The sequence below is a fragment of the Molothrus ater genome, chromosome 2, assembly GCF_012460135.2.
Source record: "Molothrus ater isolate BHLD 08-10-18 breed brown headed cowbird chromosome 2, BPBGC_Mater_1.1, whole genome shotgun sequence".
NCBI lineage: Eukaryota > Metazoa > Chordata > Aves > Passeriformes > Icteridae > Molothrus > Molothrus ater.
Window position 1 is genome coordinate 102,024,009 of NC_050479.2, and position 15,428 is coordinate 102,039,436.

The following is a 15,428-nucleotide window of genomic DNA, read 5'->3' on the forward strand; positions in this document are numbered from 1 at the left end:
TCACAGTAGCCCACTGACCCATTTGTTGGGAGCAGGCTTGCACAGATTTTCCCCCCAGCCGAGGTGTGTTTTGGTGTGTTGTAACCTCTGCTCAGGGGCAGGGAACCCATCCTCCCTTACACAAATTGGCTATGGAAACCCCCGGCCTTGGGAAGGCCACATCCACAGGACATTCACGTGAGAGAGGCAGCTGAGGGGGTGCCTTAATCCATCAAAGGCTCCCTAAAGTGCTCCCCAGTGTCATTGCTGAAGCCTTGCACCACAGGACTGCACGTGATGCAGCAAACCCAGAGTCTGTTGTAAGCGACAGTGGCAAACTCCCCCTGCCTCCCAAGGGAGGTGTCTGGATTTTCCTACCTAGCCTGAGTATATATTAACCAATCAGATTCTTCTTCACCACCAAGAAGACCAGCTGGAGAGGATCAGTGAAACATCACTGGGATCCACTGAGTGATGGTATTTTCCTTATTCTGTCCCTGTTACTCTCTGTCCCTCCCACATATTTCTTATTTCTCTCTCTCTCCTTCTCTCATATATTTACTATTAAATAAACCCCATACTATTGTCACTGGCATTTGGTCTCGTTTGCACCTTGATTTGGCAGGGGCATTTCTAAGAACTTTACTAATGGGATCATGACAAAATGAGAGCAGGCTGACAGTCATTGTGAGGAGCTGAGCACTTGATAACTACTACATCAATGAAATGAAGTGTAGGAGAAGGGCTGGAAGGCACAACCCTGCTACTGAGAGCACAGTAAAATTTATGAGTTGCTAAAAATGAAAGAGGTGGTTACTGCCAGCCTCCCCCCACCATATGCTGTGTCATCCTCTCTCCAATCTGTTCACTTTCATCCAACCCCAGAGAGTTTGTTTCACTTTGTTTCTTGTGTGCAACCCCTTGTTCACAGACAGAGATGGGATAACTTGGAATCTGTAGTTCAGCAATTGGCCCCTTCCCTACCCTAGTATTTAAAAACAGAAGTGAAGAAGAGGAAAAAAGAGTTTTTGTATTAAAAGGAGTAAATTTTTGAGAGGTGAATGTCCGAAAGATTCACCGAGACACTGGCAGTCATCACAGGCACTTTATAAACCCCAGTCTGAGGACCAAAACCAATTGGTTACTACATGCTAGTTTAAATTAAAAATGAACATTCACCCACACAGATGCAGGAGAACTATTTGTTCCTTCACCTATGAAGATGAACATCTCTTTTTTGATTTTTAATATGTGAACAGAAAAGAAACTTAATTTTTTATTTTTTGGTACTTTATATAGAAGAAAAGTAATGGTGAAGAGGCATCCGTGGAACATTAAAAGAAAACTGATACCTTAACTAGTATTGATTGTTTTTTCTTGGTTGATTTTAAGATAAAAAGCAGAAATAAAGAAAACCAAATGAAATACTAATTCACATTAACTTTCAAAAAGGTTTGTAAGCCACACATATCTTCCCCCACTCCTTCTCCTTTGACCTTGAAGACTTCAACTTTAAATTAAGAAGCCACATTTAAAACAGGAAAGCTGTTGAGAAAGTAGAAGAAATTGGGGTTACCTCATTGTTGATGCTAATCAGAAGTTCATGCATTTATCATCTTTTATGAAGAACTTAAAAACTTTATGTATAATTTTGAATGATCAATTATTATTAGTTTTAATAGGACAAATATAGAATCTACAAAAGCAAGTATTCTCTTTTGTCCCTGTACAGGTAAAAAAGGAAAACTACTGGCCTCTACCACTCATCCAGTGCAACAAATACCAAACCCAAGGTGAGAAAACTGTGCTCAGTATTCACTTTTCCATAAATTCCTTAACTGGGAAAGAAAACAAAGACCCACAAAGAACAAGTGCTCCCCAGTAGGCACCACCATCTCTCTGTAAATAAAGTCCACTCATTGCCAGCTCTCGGGCTGGCATTGCACAAAAACTCTCTCCTTCCAAAACCAGGACAAGACTAGCATCTTGAACGAACTTCTGCTTATGAATATTTGATAAGTGTTGACAGATGCTGACTTTCCAGAGCCAAACACCATAATCATCTTATCCAGATTCTCAGTCACTGAGCAGCTTCAGTTTTGAGAACTGAAACTCACTTTGATTTAATAAAACCATAGTTATGTCCCTTTCTAATGCAAGTGTGACTTTTGCCAAGCTGTTTTGTGATGTTGTAGAATGCTCAAGTGTGTTTATAAACCCAGCCCGAAGAAGACCCAAAAACCCAGCAGCCACACACTGAGTGGGCAACCCTACATTCAACATCCCAACACCCCATCATCCAGTTTCATTAAAAAGCCTAAGTAGTAAAGTTTGTACCCAACACTGTGAGAGTAATAGTAGCCTCTCCCAGGCGTTGCCCCTCTTCACTCTCGGCACTGATTTCACAGCGGTAGGTCCCAGAATCCCTTCTAGTCACGTTCCTAATTCGGATTCCTGTATTCAGCATCTCTGCTCGGCCTCGAAGATCACCTTCAGGGAGAACAGACAGAGAGGTTTCTGCTCTTTGCTTTTAGAATCATAGAATCACAGAGTGGTTTGGATTGGAAGGGACCTTGAAGACCATCTCGTTCCATCCCCACTGCCATGGGCAGCGGCACCTTCCACTAGACCAGGTTGTTCCAAGCTCCATCCAACCTGGTCTGGAACATTTCCAGGGATGGGGCAGCCACAGCTTCTCTGGCAAGCCTGTGCCAGGGCCTCACCATCCTCACAGGGAAGAACTTCCTTTGTATATTTCCTCTGCATATCTAACCTAAATTTCCCCTCTTTCAGTCTGAAGCAAATATCTATGGCTCATTAGCTTATACTGAAATCATGTACAATTTATTGATATTTTACGTCATATTGTACATGAAACTATTGCTCATTTGTTCAGTGTTAGTTACCTATCAGCAAAGAGCAATATGTAATCCCCTTCTGAAAACAATATGAACCTTCTATTTAGTCAAAAAAACCACCCTCAATTCAAAAAATCTCCATCTACCATACATTATCCACTTTGAAGATGGAATGCATTTTTCTGCAGGTGTTTCAAGAAAATATGTATAGCAGTAGTGAGGTGACTGAAAGACATCCCTTTCCACTAGAGACATGGCAATCACTAACTTAATTACCTTAAAGAAAAAGTTGTGAGTGAGACCACAGCAGAGTATTTGTCATTTTAACTTGGCAAGGAAAACTTGATGGATTTAGCAAAATACTGTCATCAGACTTCTAACAATAAAGAAGTTTTTGTAATTGTGCAGCTTATTATGAAAGTTACATGCACACACAGAAGCATGAGTTCCAGTGTTTCTCTAAATTAAATATATGCAGAAAAAACCCCAAGTTCATCAAGGTCAACACATCTGCAAGCTCTACTAACTAACAAAATCTCTGTACTTTTATTTTACTTCTCAACCTTCGTTTATTGTGTTCAATGTAACAGAGACCAATATGTTCTCCAACACACAAAGCTTAAGTAAGTCCTTTTCAAAACATACAAAGAGAAATTCTTCTTCTGAAAAGAATACAAATAATTTATAATATACAGCTGAGTTTATATTTTATGTATATAAAAAATGCTGAATTATTCATATCTAAGCCTCCTGCTTTACAGGAGGCTTCAGAAACCTCTTTTTAGGATAGGAGTGCAGAGCCTACAGTAGTTAGGGGAATTTACATCTGCATGTAATTTCATTGTTGAAAAATCACAAGAAATCTGCAGTACCATTTTTTTTTAGTCTTTAATTTTATTCTATTTAACTTAATTAAAAGGTAACTAATAATTGATGATTTTAGAAAGAAATGCCTTTTTTTCCCCAGAGAAGGATTCTGTTCTCAAAACGACAGCTCTTCTATATGAACAGTTAAGAGCCTTCTTGTTCAGTCTTATTCTTGGTGTTGTTCCCCAAGAAAGAGTCAATAGCTATGCTAGAGAATGACATGTTAAACCATCCCTTTGCAGTACTGTACCTGTAAATTCACTATCGTAGTAGACAAATGAGACTCCTTGAGATTGGATTTTCTTCCACTCTATTCTTAAACTCATCCCTTTCGAAAATTTGTGTTTGCAACTAAGAATAGCCTCTATAGAGAAGAAAAAAAAATAAAGACAAAAGGGAAAATTAGAGATTTTAGTATTGTGTTGATATACATTCAGGCTCCATAAAATTCATGTTCATCCTTCAAAAGAACTTGTACAGTCAGCAATGGCCAGATCTACTTCTCAAAGTGATGCTTCTCCAGATTTACACAAACACAGTGGGGAAAAAGAAACCAGTAATTTTCTTATACTTCAGTGACTTTTGGGTCAAACTTCAGATGCTGGGGATTCCCATGCTGGATAGGGTTTATTACTTTCCCCATCTAACATGGGAATATCTACTTTATCAATTACATTTTTTATTACTACCCTCATTTTAGTTTAAACAATTCTGTGCAGATCATCCCTAAAAAGGGGGACTCTGACTTTGTTGTAAACATATTTTTCGAGTTACCATTCTGAATTCAGTATCAATAGCTTTTCGGTTTAAATGTATAATTTAATGGAGATGAAACATATTGCAGTAAGATGGTTAAAGAAACAAATGCAATATAGACCTTGCTACCTGTAAGCTACTAATTTTCCAATACAGGCCACAATATCCAGAGCAAAAGCCTTTATAGTTTTGACAAGGCCTGTCTAGCTTTCATAATGCCAACACACACTGCTCAAACATAATCAACCATCATGCTCCTTTCCAGTCTAAACAAATGAGGCTGGAAGGTAATTAGGAGCTACAGACAGATCTACTTCCTTGCCCTTCAGAATCTGATTTCCTAGGTCTGCTCTGAAAAGAAAAACCCAGACTGGTAGCCTTGGTGATACCTCGCAGGGGAAAAAAATATCCAGACTTGAAAGAAAAATTGAGGCAGGAGGGTGTTCCTTGCCAGAAACATGTTACACGTGCACTGGCTGTTTTGAAAAAACATACTGTGCACTCAGGAAGTCTGAGGTTCCTGACTTCAGGTTGAGTGTATGGGTGGAGGCTTCCTGAATCTTAAGATTTGCTAGTTTCCTTCCCACTTTGTTTTTTGTATCGTTCTAACAAAGAAAAACCATCATTCAAGCTCAGCTTGCTTTTGCTACTGGCCTAGTGTCAGCTGGCTTGTCAAATGAGCTGGTCTCTCTCAGCTGACACAGAGACAGCTCAGCTGAAGTGTTCTCAGCTGAACAAGTCACCTCTGTCTCAAATGAGCTGCCCCTTTCTTGCATCCCACATGTTTTTGTTTCAGAAAAAAAACCCTAGCACTGATGCCCACCCACTAATCTTATTCAGAGAAAAGGAATGCATGGAAGAAGAGAGTGTGCACAGAACAGAGAGATAATAAAATTGTCCCTAGTTATAGCTCCCCTCTGCAACTTTTTCCTATAATAATGGAGTCAGTGAGAGGTATTTTCCAGACTTGCATTAAAGTAGGTCCACAGGATACTGTGCATCAGCACTGGTACTGCTAGGCCTGCAAAAGCCCTCTGGAATCTTGGAGAGATCTGCACAATATTTAATTTGGATTTACATCTGGTCTGGAGGCTATCATTGGTGATAGAATTATAGAATATCTCAAGTTGGAAGGAATGCCAAGAATCAATGAGCCCAAGCCCCTGCTCCTTGCAGAAATATCTAAAACAAAACCATGACTAGGAGTGTCACCTAGATGCTCCTTGAGCTTGGTACCATGACCACTCCCCTGGGGAGCCTGTCCCAGTGCCTGACCATCCTCCTCTACAGTCAGAGGAGTTAGAGGAGAAAAGGAAAATGCATTTCAGACCAGCTGCACTCAGTGGAATAGCTGTCTATTGGCCCTGCCATCTCTTAGTGCTGCTACACATGGAGAACTTGGCTTGGCATCTGGGCTGTGCTAAACTGATTCCATTCAATGTACAAATATCAAAAGAAAAAATGCAGGCTTATATAAAAAGACAGAACCTAATCAAGCTGTAATATTAGCTGAAGCATTTCTCTCTGGTTTTGGCTGCCTTGAGCTCTAAATGCATTCTGTCAAGAGAAGAATACTTAACAGAAGTCCAGATGACAGTTTTAGAGACCTCTAAAATATTTGATTATTACCTCAAAATGCTGAGTAAGGTTTAAAGCTCAGAGAACAGTTTTTTTGCTCCCAAATTCCCACCTCTCTCCACTCCAACCAAATACAAAAAACAAACCCACATAACCCACAAACCTCACACTACAGTACTCCCCTTTCTCATCTACCCAGCAAGCAGGTTTTCCTCTTTGCCTCTGTAAGTTCTCCACCGCATTACTAGAAGTAATTTGCTGTTTTATATATGACACATATATATATACATATATAACTATGTAAATAGCCATTACAGCTACTGACAAGTAAAAATAGCCATTAAATTATTGTTACTTACAATTAACTAACTTATATCTGTTCTTTCTAGTCCTTCACTTTTCTGTCTTGTCATTTATAAAGATATTTAATGTTTCTCCTTTCCATCAGCTCCCATAATATTGTATGGAAGGAAAGCAGGCAGAAGTTACAGGACTGACATCAAGTCATAGAACCACAGAACAGGTGAGGTTGGAGAGGATCTCTGGCAAGCACCTAGGTCAACCCCACCTTGAGTGGGGGGGGTTTTGTTTTCTTTGTTTTCTTTGTTTTCTTTTCTTTCTTTCTTTCTTTCTTTCTTTCTTTCTTTCTTTCTTTCTTTCTTTCTTTCTTTCTTTCTTTCTTTCTTTCTTTCTATTTATTTATTTATTTATAAGTGGGATTCTTTCTTTCTTTCTTTCTTTCTTTCTTTCTTTCTTTCTTTCTTTCTTTCTTTCTTTCTTTCTTTCTTTCTTTCTTTCTATTTATTTATTTATTTATTTATAAGTGGGAGCCTGCTCTGCTTATTCCTGGTCACATCTCACAGCAGAAACCAGGGAGAAGGTATCCTCATGGGGGCACTGGCATTGTGCCAGTGTCAAACCATGACATTTTTTGGCCAGTCTCTGTATCATGTGAAAATGGGGACAAGACCAAGATAACACAGAATCAGTGGAGAGAGTAGGCACAAGACCCCTCAGGAAAGAGGAAGAAAACCTCAGTAGCTGCACAGCTTCTGTATACACAGTTTGCATGTATTGTGTATATATTAAAAATTATCACAGCAATGCCCACACTGTACCTTTAAACTCCTCTGCTTTTACATTTTTGTTATCTGTTTCAATGGAAATTCCAGACACATCAGGATCTGCAAAAAAAGACAATTCAGCAATAAACATTCGTGATTTCACACAAAGCACATTGCTTGTGCTTTGCCAGCTTGTGCTTTGCCATTTTTGAGACCTCCTCACACTGTACAAGTTAGACATTCACTAAAAGAAAGCGTACAAACAATGAGCTAGACCAGGGCTGGCCTTGAACAGTTCATCTTTTTTCTCCAGGTTCTGGTATCTGTAAAATACAAGTAATTCTTTTTTACAATGCCATAATGATATTAACATGTAAGAAGTTCTATATAACCAGTAAACATTTTATGCTATGGTAATGTCTGTTTATAACTAGGGAGACATCTATTAATCCATAAGTGTATTTTCCATAACATTCTTATTACAAGGCATGCATATTTTCTGAAGAATACCACTTACAGTTTCTACAGGGTAAAAGCACAGTAATTGGCAATTATCTCAAATTCTTCTTGAAATGGGAAGGAAGATAATGAAGATTTATTAACTCAAAGAAAGAAAAAATCTCCATACACTCTTGGATATCTTATTGTTGGGGGAACTGCAGGAGGTTCTTCTAAAACAGACGGCTGAGGATGGAATTGTGTGAAACAAGGCAAGTATTCTATCTGAGAACCATTTATTGGTAGTGAAAAGGATGTTGCCCTACTAAGGAAGAATAGAAAAGACAGAAAATGAACAAGAAGGAAGAAGAATGGGCAGAGAAAGAGAGAGGGGGCAACTAGGAGGAAAAAATGGGTGTTAGCAGCAGAACCTCAGAGTGGGCTGTCAATGTCCAGCTGGCAGGAGGTGTGGGCACATGTCCCATTGGGAGAAGCCTTTGCAGCTCCTGGAGCAAAGGCACAGCTCCTGCACAAACAGGCAGCCAGACATGAGGTGAGCAGGCACTGGAGCAGGAGGGGCAGAACCCTGGGCAGGGTCATGGTGCAGACCATGGCGACAGGCTAGGTCAGCGACGCAGAGCTGGATGCAGGTGGCTCAGGTGGGAACAGGGCAGGCATGGGGCAGGAATGCAGGTAGGCAGGACAGCTGGAGCACATGAGGGAGACCAAGTGGTAGGGCTGGACACAGAAAGCGGTCAACAAGTGTCCAGCCAGGGAGGGGGACAGCAAGAGAGTGAGGGTAAGGAAGGGCCAGTGAAGGCAAAAATGGTGGCAAAAGAACCAGCTAGTCAGGGCTAAATGATGAAAAGCTCCGAAGCTTGTGACACAGTTACTTTTATACCCTCTGGCTCCTCCCAAGGTCTGCAATGCTGAGAGGAGATCATTGGCCCAGTCCAACATTCCACTGCAGCCCAATGTCCTTTCACCATCTAATTGGAGAACCTCTCTGGAGATCAGTGTCCTTGGTGGCCTCCTACTGACTGCCCACTGTATGTGAGATGTGAGATGGCTGCCAGGCAAAGGCTCCTGGGAGACAGGGCTTTCCATCTTCTCCTAGCTGCCTCCTGCTGGTAGTGAAAGATTTTAAAATCATAGAAAATTCGGGGAGCTAGAAAGAAAGTTAGGCTTAGTAGGCCCTGGGAAAATGTTAAGGGTAGGCCCTTGGAAATGTTAGGCCTTGTGTTTGCTAAATCATGTGAAACTGGACCTCTGTAATCAATATATGATAAATGATATGATTGTTAGATGCGATGATTACTTAATAATTAGATGTAATTATTTAATAATAAGAAGAGTCATGAGAAACTATGTTTGAGGGTTTGAGGGAGATCACGAGAAAGCCATGCCTGGATGAAATCAATGTATACAATAGAACAATGTAAATTTAATAATTAATATGTAAGTTATATAACAATAGAATACAAAACATGTTCAGCTTGAAACCATATTGGAATCAGATTTGGGTCTGCGTACCCCTGACACTCAGAGCTCTTAAATAAAAGCACCTGCATATAATCATTCCATGATTATGTGTTCCTGAATGCTAACACTGCAAGTAGCACTTGCACAGCCCCTCTCCACACACCTCTGGTAATTTCAAACAATATTGAGACAGAACTCAAAATCTAACTGATTCCTCACACTCATGTATTGGGAACACTGAATAATCCAGAAAGAACAAGTGAAATAACCACTAGACCTACACCAACCCCCACCCAGCTACCAGGAGTTTGGCACAGGTATTACAATTAATCCACGTCAGGTTAGCAAGTGCTTAACAACAACTGAACACAGTTCTTTACACAGCACACAGCACAGGGCTACTTTTTTTTCTTTTTTTTTTTTTTTCTTCCCAAAAGCATCTCAAGTTCTTTTGGTTTAGTACTAGTTTTGAAGACAGCACAGACATTCCTAATGCAGTCTATTTCCTCCGTCTGCATCAGCCAACTGAACAATTGCTATAGTGGATATGGACAAGAACTGAGAACCTGTTTCCATCAATGTTTAGAAAGTTGACTTGGTTAAAAATAATCTTCTTTTGACTGACAGAAACCAGGAAAATAGCAAGATTAGATGTTCTTAAGCACACAAGACCCCCTTTGTCCATCCCTAAATTTTTAATTTCTCTTTCCCCTGCTTAATGGGGGAAGAGTTGCACACACCCCAGCAGATGAATATCTAGTCTTGACCTGAAGACACAAACCAATTAACAATCTCTTGATTCTTATGGCTTTCTTTTAACAGATGATTACTTTTGTTGAAGTTAGTGCCTCACTAATGCCCTGAGTGAGTCCATTTGGCCTTTCAGTGCTCAAAGATTTGTTTCTAAGATATCACCATAGAATCTCAGAATGGTTTGTGTTGGAAGGGATCTTTAAAGGTCATCTAGTTCAAGCTCCCTGCAAATGAGCAGGAACATCTTCAACATGAGTAGGTTGCTCAGAACCCTGTCCAGCCTGACCCTGAATATTTTCAGGGATGGGGCATCCACTCTGCCTTCGGGTAATGTGTGTCAGTGTTTCACCACTCTCACTGTAAAACCTTTCTTCCTTACATCTAGTCTGAATCAATCCTCTTTTAGTTTAAGCCATTACCCCTTGTCCTAACCCACAACAGGCCCTACTAAGAAGTTTGTCCACATCTTTCTTATAGGTTTCCTGTAAGTGCTGAAAGGCTGCAATGAGGTGTTCCCAGAACCTTCTCTTTCACAGGGTGAACAACCCAAATTTTCTCAGACTATTTTCACAGGAGGCATCCCCATGATCATTTTAGTGGCCCTCTGGACTGGCTCCAACAGGTCCATGTGCTTTCTATGCTGGGAGCCCAGAGCTGGATGCAGCACTTCAGGTGGGGTCTCACCAGAGTCAGGCAGAGGGACAGAATCCCTCTCTTCCCTGGTGCCCATGGGGCTTTAGAGGCAGCCCAGCACACGGGGGGGTTCCTGGGCTCCCAGTGCAGCCTCTCACCCACCAGCACCCCCAAGTCCTTCTTGTAGGGCTGCTCTGTTCATCCCCCAGCCTAGACTGATCCCAGAGGTTGGCCCCACCCACCTTGAACTCAGTCTTTTTAAACCTCATGACATTCCCACGGGCCACTTCTTGAGCTAGTCCAGGGCCTTCTGGATGACAATCAAATCCTTCAAATGCAGCAACAGCACCACTCATCTTGGTGTGATTAGCAAATCTACTGAGGGTGCACTCGATCCCTTTGTCTATGTCAATAATGAAGACATTAAACAGCACTGATCCCATACACCAGAGTACCCTATCACAGTTTTCTTCTCAATTAAAGATCATTCCTTACAGTTTAAGTCCAACACAACACAGGGAATTCTTCATTCATTCTGTTCCTATGGCCTTTTTCCTCCTTAATTTTCTAGAGTTTTTTTCAGTATCCTTTAAAAATACAAATTACAGTTCTACAGGTATCTATAACCATTGCCTCTGAGCCATGGAGAAACACTCAGAAATGGTATCTGAGGCCCTGGCACTGTAGCAAGAAGTTAATTCACTGTATATTGTGATGGCTTGACCTTGGGTGGCTGCTGGACACCCACACAGCTGCTCTCTCACTCTTCCTCCTCCTCAACATGACCAAGGAGAAAATAAGATTAAAAAGCTCATGGGTCAATAGAAAGACAGGGAGTCAGGGAGTTTAGTTAGCAGTTACCATCACAGGCAAAACAGACTAAATTTAGGAAAAAGGAATTAAATTTACTGCCAGTTTAAAACACAGTAAATGCAGTAGTTGTGGGAATGTGCTCTTCTCTGCTGCTCCCTCCTCTGCATGCTCTCCCCTACTCCAGCATGGGCTGCTTTCTATAGGTCACAGTTACTGCCAGGAGTAGTAACTGTGCTCCAACATGGATTCTCTGTGGTGCTTTCCCGCTATCTCACATCCCCTTCCAAGTGCACGTCCAACAATTCTTGTGTCTAAAAGAACACAGCCTCACCTCACAGTGTAAAGTGAACTTTCATGTGTGTACATGACCAAAAGATCCAAATTGTGTATAGCTATCCTGTCTGCAATATGTTTCAATTTTATCCACTTTATGTTACCCCAAAAGTTATAATGAGAAGTTTATAATATGAAATAAATAAGACATGAAGAATTCTAGCAATGACATTTATGTACTCTGAGAATACTGAAATAGCAAAAAAATATTTGCACTACAAATAGCACTTAGAAATTTTTCCATCCCTCCAAGAAAGAAAACTTTCCTACTGAACTTTAAAGAAAGAAATTTTAAAAATCCTCTGTATAAGCCCCCTCACACCCTGTTGAAACCAGAGGAGGAAACCATTTCTCCAGCTCCTCCCAAAGCAATCATTTCTCTTGCAAGTCCATACACAGCCCAGCTCCTTTTTTTTGTTCAGGCTGGGTCTAGAATAGCCTGGAATCAGTAAGTAATTTTCTTTTTAAACTATTAGGTCCTATTTAGATTTATGGGAAAAAAATTAACACGTGACTTTTACCCAAACCATATTTCTATAACAATACCCTTCTTGCCCCCTCTTCCCCCATATTCTAGATGCCAATAGTTAACAATCACATTTATCTATTGAAATAACATCTTCCTTCATGATTCGGAGGAGTATTTTATTCTGAGACTGACAGCACCTAATGCTTGATAACACCTCAAAAGGAAGCCTTTCTAGGTGTCCAGTGTGTGGATAAAACCATTTATAAGTTATTGTCTCATCAGCCTCTTCTGATGGACACAAAACAGCTCTAGTACATACAATTCACCACTGTATTACATTCTCTGTTTCATGGGCCCAGAAATTTCTCTCCTCCTCATTAATACAGGTGTCATGCAGCCCACTGTCATGATCAAAATATTCACAGAATAATAAGCCACAAAAGGAAAACACATTTTATGACTTCTGGGGCACGACCATGGTATTTACCTTCCACTATGGAAGTCATTACAGAATTACTTTGCATGCTTTTTATTGGGAGCACCTGCAAAAAGTCTCCATATTTACCCTTACATCAAGGGATTTATAGAATACATGAAGATTCTATTATACAGTACAATTAAGTAGAAAATATGAGAAAGAGGGGGAGAAAGGGAGAGAAAGAAATGCAACATACACACAGCCCTCCTCCTCACACACACAAACCACATATATACACAACCCTTTTCAAGAAGCTGTAGAGTTCAAACAGTAATGTAAGGCAGTGCAGAGACAGCTGACTATATTAAAACCATTATATATTCTGATCAAGCAGAAAGATAGGACAGGTCCTTAAAGCTAGAGCATCTCTCCCCTCAGACATCCTTTGAGACATGTCTGTGTCAAATATTCAGAATCCAAGTCTTCAGCTTTGGATTTTAATTCACCATATAAAGAGCAATAGTGAAAAGATGACATATTACTGTACCAGTAAACCTTTTATTCAGGCTGTTTTTTAAAGACCAGAAAAAAAAAAAAAGAAAAAAAAGCTGCTTTTACATATCAGTAGCTATGTTTGTTTAGAAGTGAACTCCAAAAAAACACACTTTCCACTTGATAAAGGCTCACAGCTGTAAACTGAAACTACCAGCTAGACGGATCATTAAGGAAAAACATATTAGTCAAATCAAATCAAAAGAAACAGTGTGCCTGGAAGAAATTACATGAGAACAGAATCAAAACAAAGTTGTAAGTACAAGAGAAAAAACAGTCTTGCATTTGTTTTGCCAAGTTCTAAACAACAGGTGGTCTAAAGCAAAGTTTAACAAAGGGTTTCTGAGGATACTGTAAATTTAGGAAGTCCAGCATCTCAAGAATAAAGCCAATTCTCCTCCTGAAGTCCCTGAAAGAGAATAGGAAACCAGACGTCTGTTTGGTGTTAGCATCCTTCAGACGTGACCACTTCAGGGTAAAGCCTCAGCTACACGATTAGGTGCTGATGCAAACTTCTCAGCCATGGAACTACCTACCACAAGGCACTCAAATGATACCTGGAGTTTTGCCATTGCCATGCCATTTAAGCACACCTGTTTTGGCTCCCTTCTTGCCATGCCTCACAGGATTCACAGAATGACTAGGCTGGAAGAGACTTTGAAGATCATCGAGTCCAACCCATGCCCCAACATCTCAACTAAACCATGGCACTGAGTGCCACATCCAATCTTTGTTTAAAAACACATCCAGGGATGGTGACTCCACCACCTCCCCAGGCAGGCCATTCCAGTACTTTATCACTATTTCTGTGAAAAACATTTTCCTAATAGCCAACCTATACTTCCCTTGATGCAGCTTGAGACTGTGACCTCTCGTTCTGTCAGTTGCTGCCTGGAGAAAGAGACCAAGCCCACCTGGCTGCAGCCACCCTTCAGGAAGTTGTAGAGAGTGATAAGGTCACCTCTGAATCTCCTTTTCTCCAGGCTGAACACCCCCAGCTCCCTCAGTCCCTCCTCACAGGGTTTGTGTTCCCAGCCCCTCACCAGCCTCGTTGCCTCCTCTGGACGTGCTCAAGCATCTCAAGGTCCTTCCCAAACTGAGGGGCCCAGAATATCTCACTGCTTCTCTCCATCTGGTCTCCTTGGTGGTGAGGGTCCCCAACCAAAAAGTGTAGAATCCAATGGATAATTATACGTTTGGGCAGGTGGGAATACACAGGTACCTTCTGGCGGGGGCCAAGTTTGACACTGTCCCTTGCAAGACTGCAGATCTGTTGCATCATGTGGGATCACCTGCAGTGCAGGGTCTGGGGACCCCTTTGGTGGGGGGCCTTTGTTGAGCCATGACACCCCCTCAGCTGTCCCTGACACAGATGTGGCCTTCCAGGGGTGGGAGGCCCCAGAGCTGGGCCAGTCTGCCCGGTGGAGGATGGGTGTTCACTGCATCTGGCCAGAGGCCATGCCACACACCCAAAACCTCTCCTCCTTCCCTGCCTTGGTGTAATAGGCAAAAGTCCTTCATAAAGATGTTTAAGCCATAAACCATAACATTTCAGTCTCCATCAAGGTCCCTTCAATCCAAACAATTCTGCGACCCTGTGATTAAGTTAACAACATAAACACAGCATTAAGACCTCAAACTTTGAACAAGAGCTAGAGGAAGTTATCCCACATCACTAGGGGGAAAGTAGGCAAAAGAAACTCAATTTCAGTCACTCAGTTACCTTAATCCTCAGCTTTGTGGGGACTGTTAAGTGAAATCTGGAAAGCCAGCACACCCGTCATGGTGTCTTAGTTTTCAAGTTAAGAAAAAAAAAAAAAGGAAAAAAACTTTAAAGTAAAAGTAACTTTTGTTAAGACTTTTGAAGTTTTCAGAGCCAATTATCTGATGTTATCCGTGGGAGTCCTAAGAATTTAAGGTTAATTTCATTTCAGAGCCCCAAGGACAGTTGGCTCTGGAAACAAAAAACTTGAAGTGCTTGTAGAGAAGAAAGTGGAAGGGAAAAAAAGTCAAGTGGCACAGGGCAAGAAAGCAAGAGATTATTTAGGTCAGCCTTTCTGAAAAACTGAACACAGAGGTACAACAATTTTAGATAAACTCAACAGCCTCCTAAGTGCTTTCAGTAGTCCCCGACACTGAATGAGTACTGCATAAGAGGGGGAAATACTGAGGAAAAATTATAATTTAATGTTTTATAATTAATAATCAAAATGTAAAATTTAATTCCCTTCAATGTTTATATTGCTTCCTTCTTTTCTACTCACACAGAAGAGAGGAAGGGTTTGAATGCACAGAATACGCAACTTGCAAAGGTTCAATGTAGCATGGAGTTTATTCCAACAGAGAGACACCACAGAAAGCATATGCTGTTAGCCAAATAAATATTTATAGCTTTCACTTTTGCAAGTCTCAAAACACCAGTACTCCTCTTGTCT

General features: G+C 40.9%; 1 protein-coding gene across 1 annotated transcript in view; it reads right to left on the bottom strand.

The window, feature by feature from the left end:
* Positions 1-15,428, bottom strand: part of JAM2 (junctional adhesion molecule 2) — a 40,683-nt gene that overhangs the window by 11,583 nt on the left and 13,672 nt on the right. The window contains exons 2-4 of the mRNA XM_036394457.2: positions 7,157-7,222; positions 3,955-4,068; positions 2,317-2,469 (exon numbers count right to left, since the gene is read on the bottom strand). Of these exons, the coding sequence (XP_036250350.1) occupies positions 2,317-2,469; positions 3,955-4,068; positions 7,157-7,222 (333 nt within the window). The remainder of the gene's footprint in view (positions 1-2,316; positions 2,470-3,954; positions 4,069-7,156; positions 7,223-15,428) is intronic.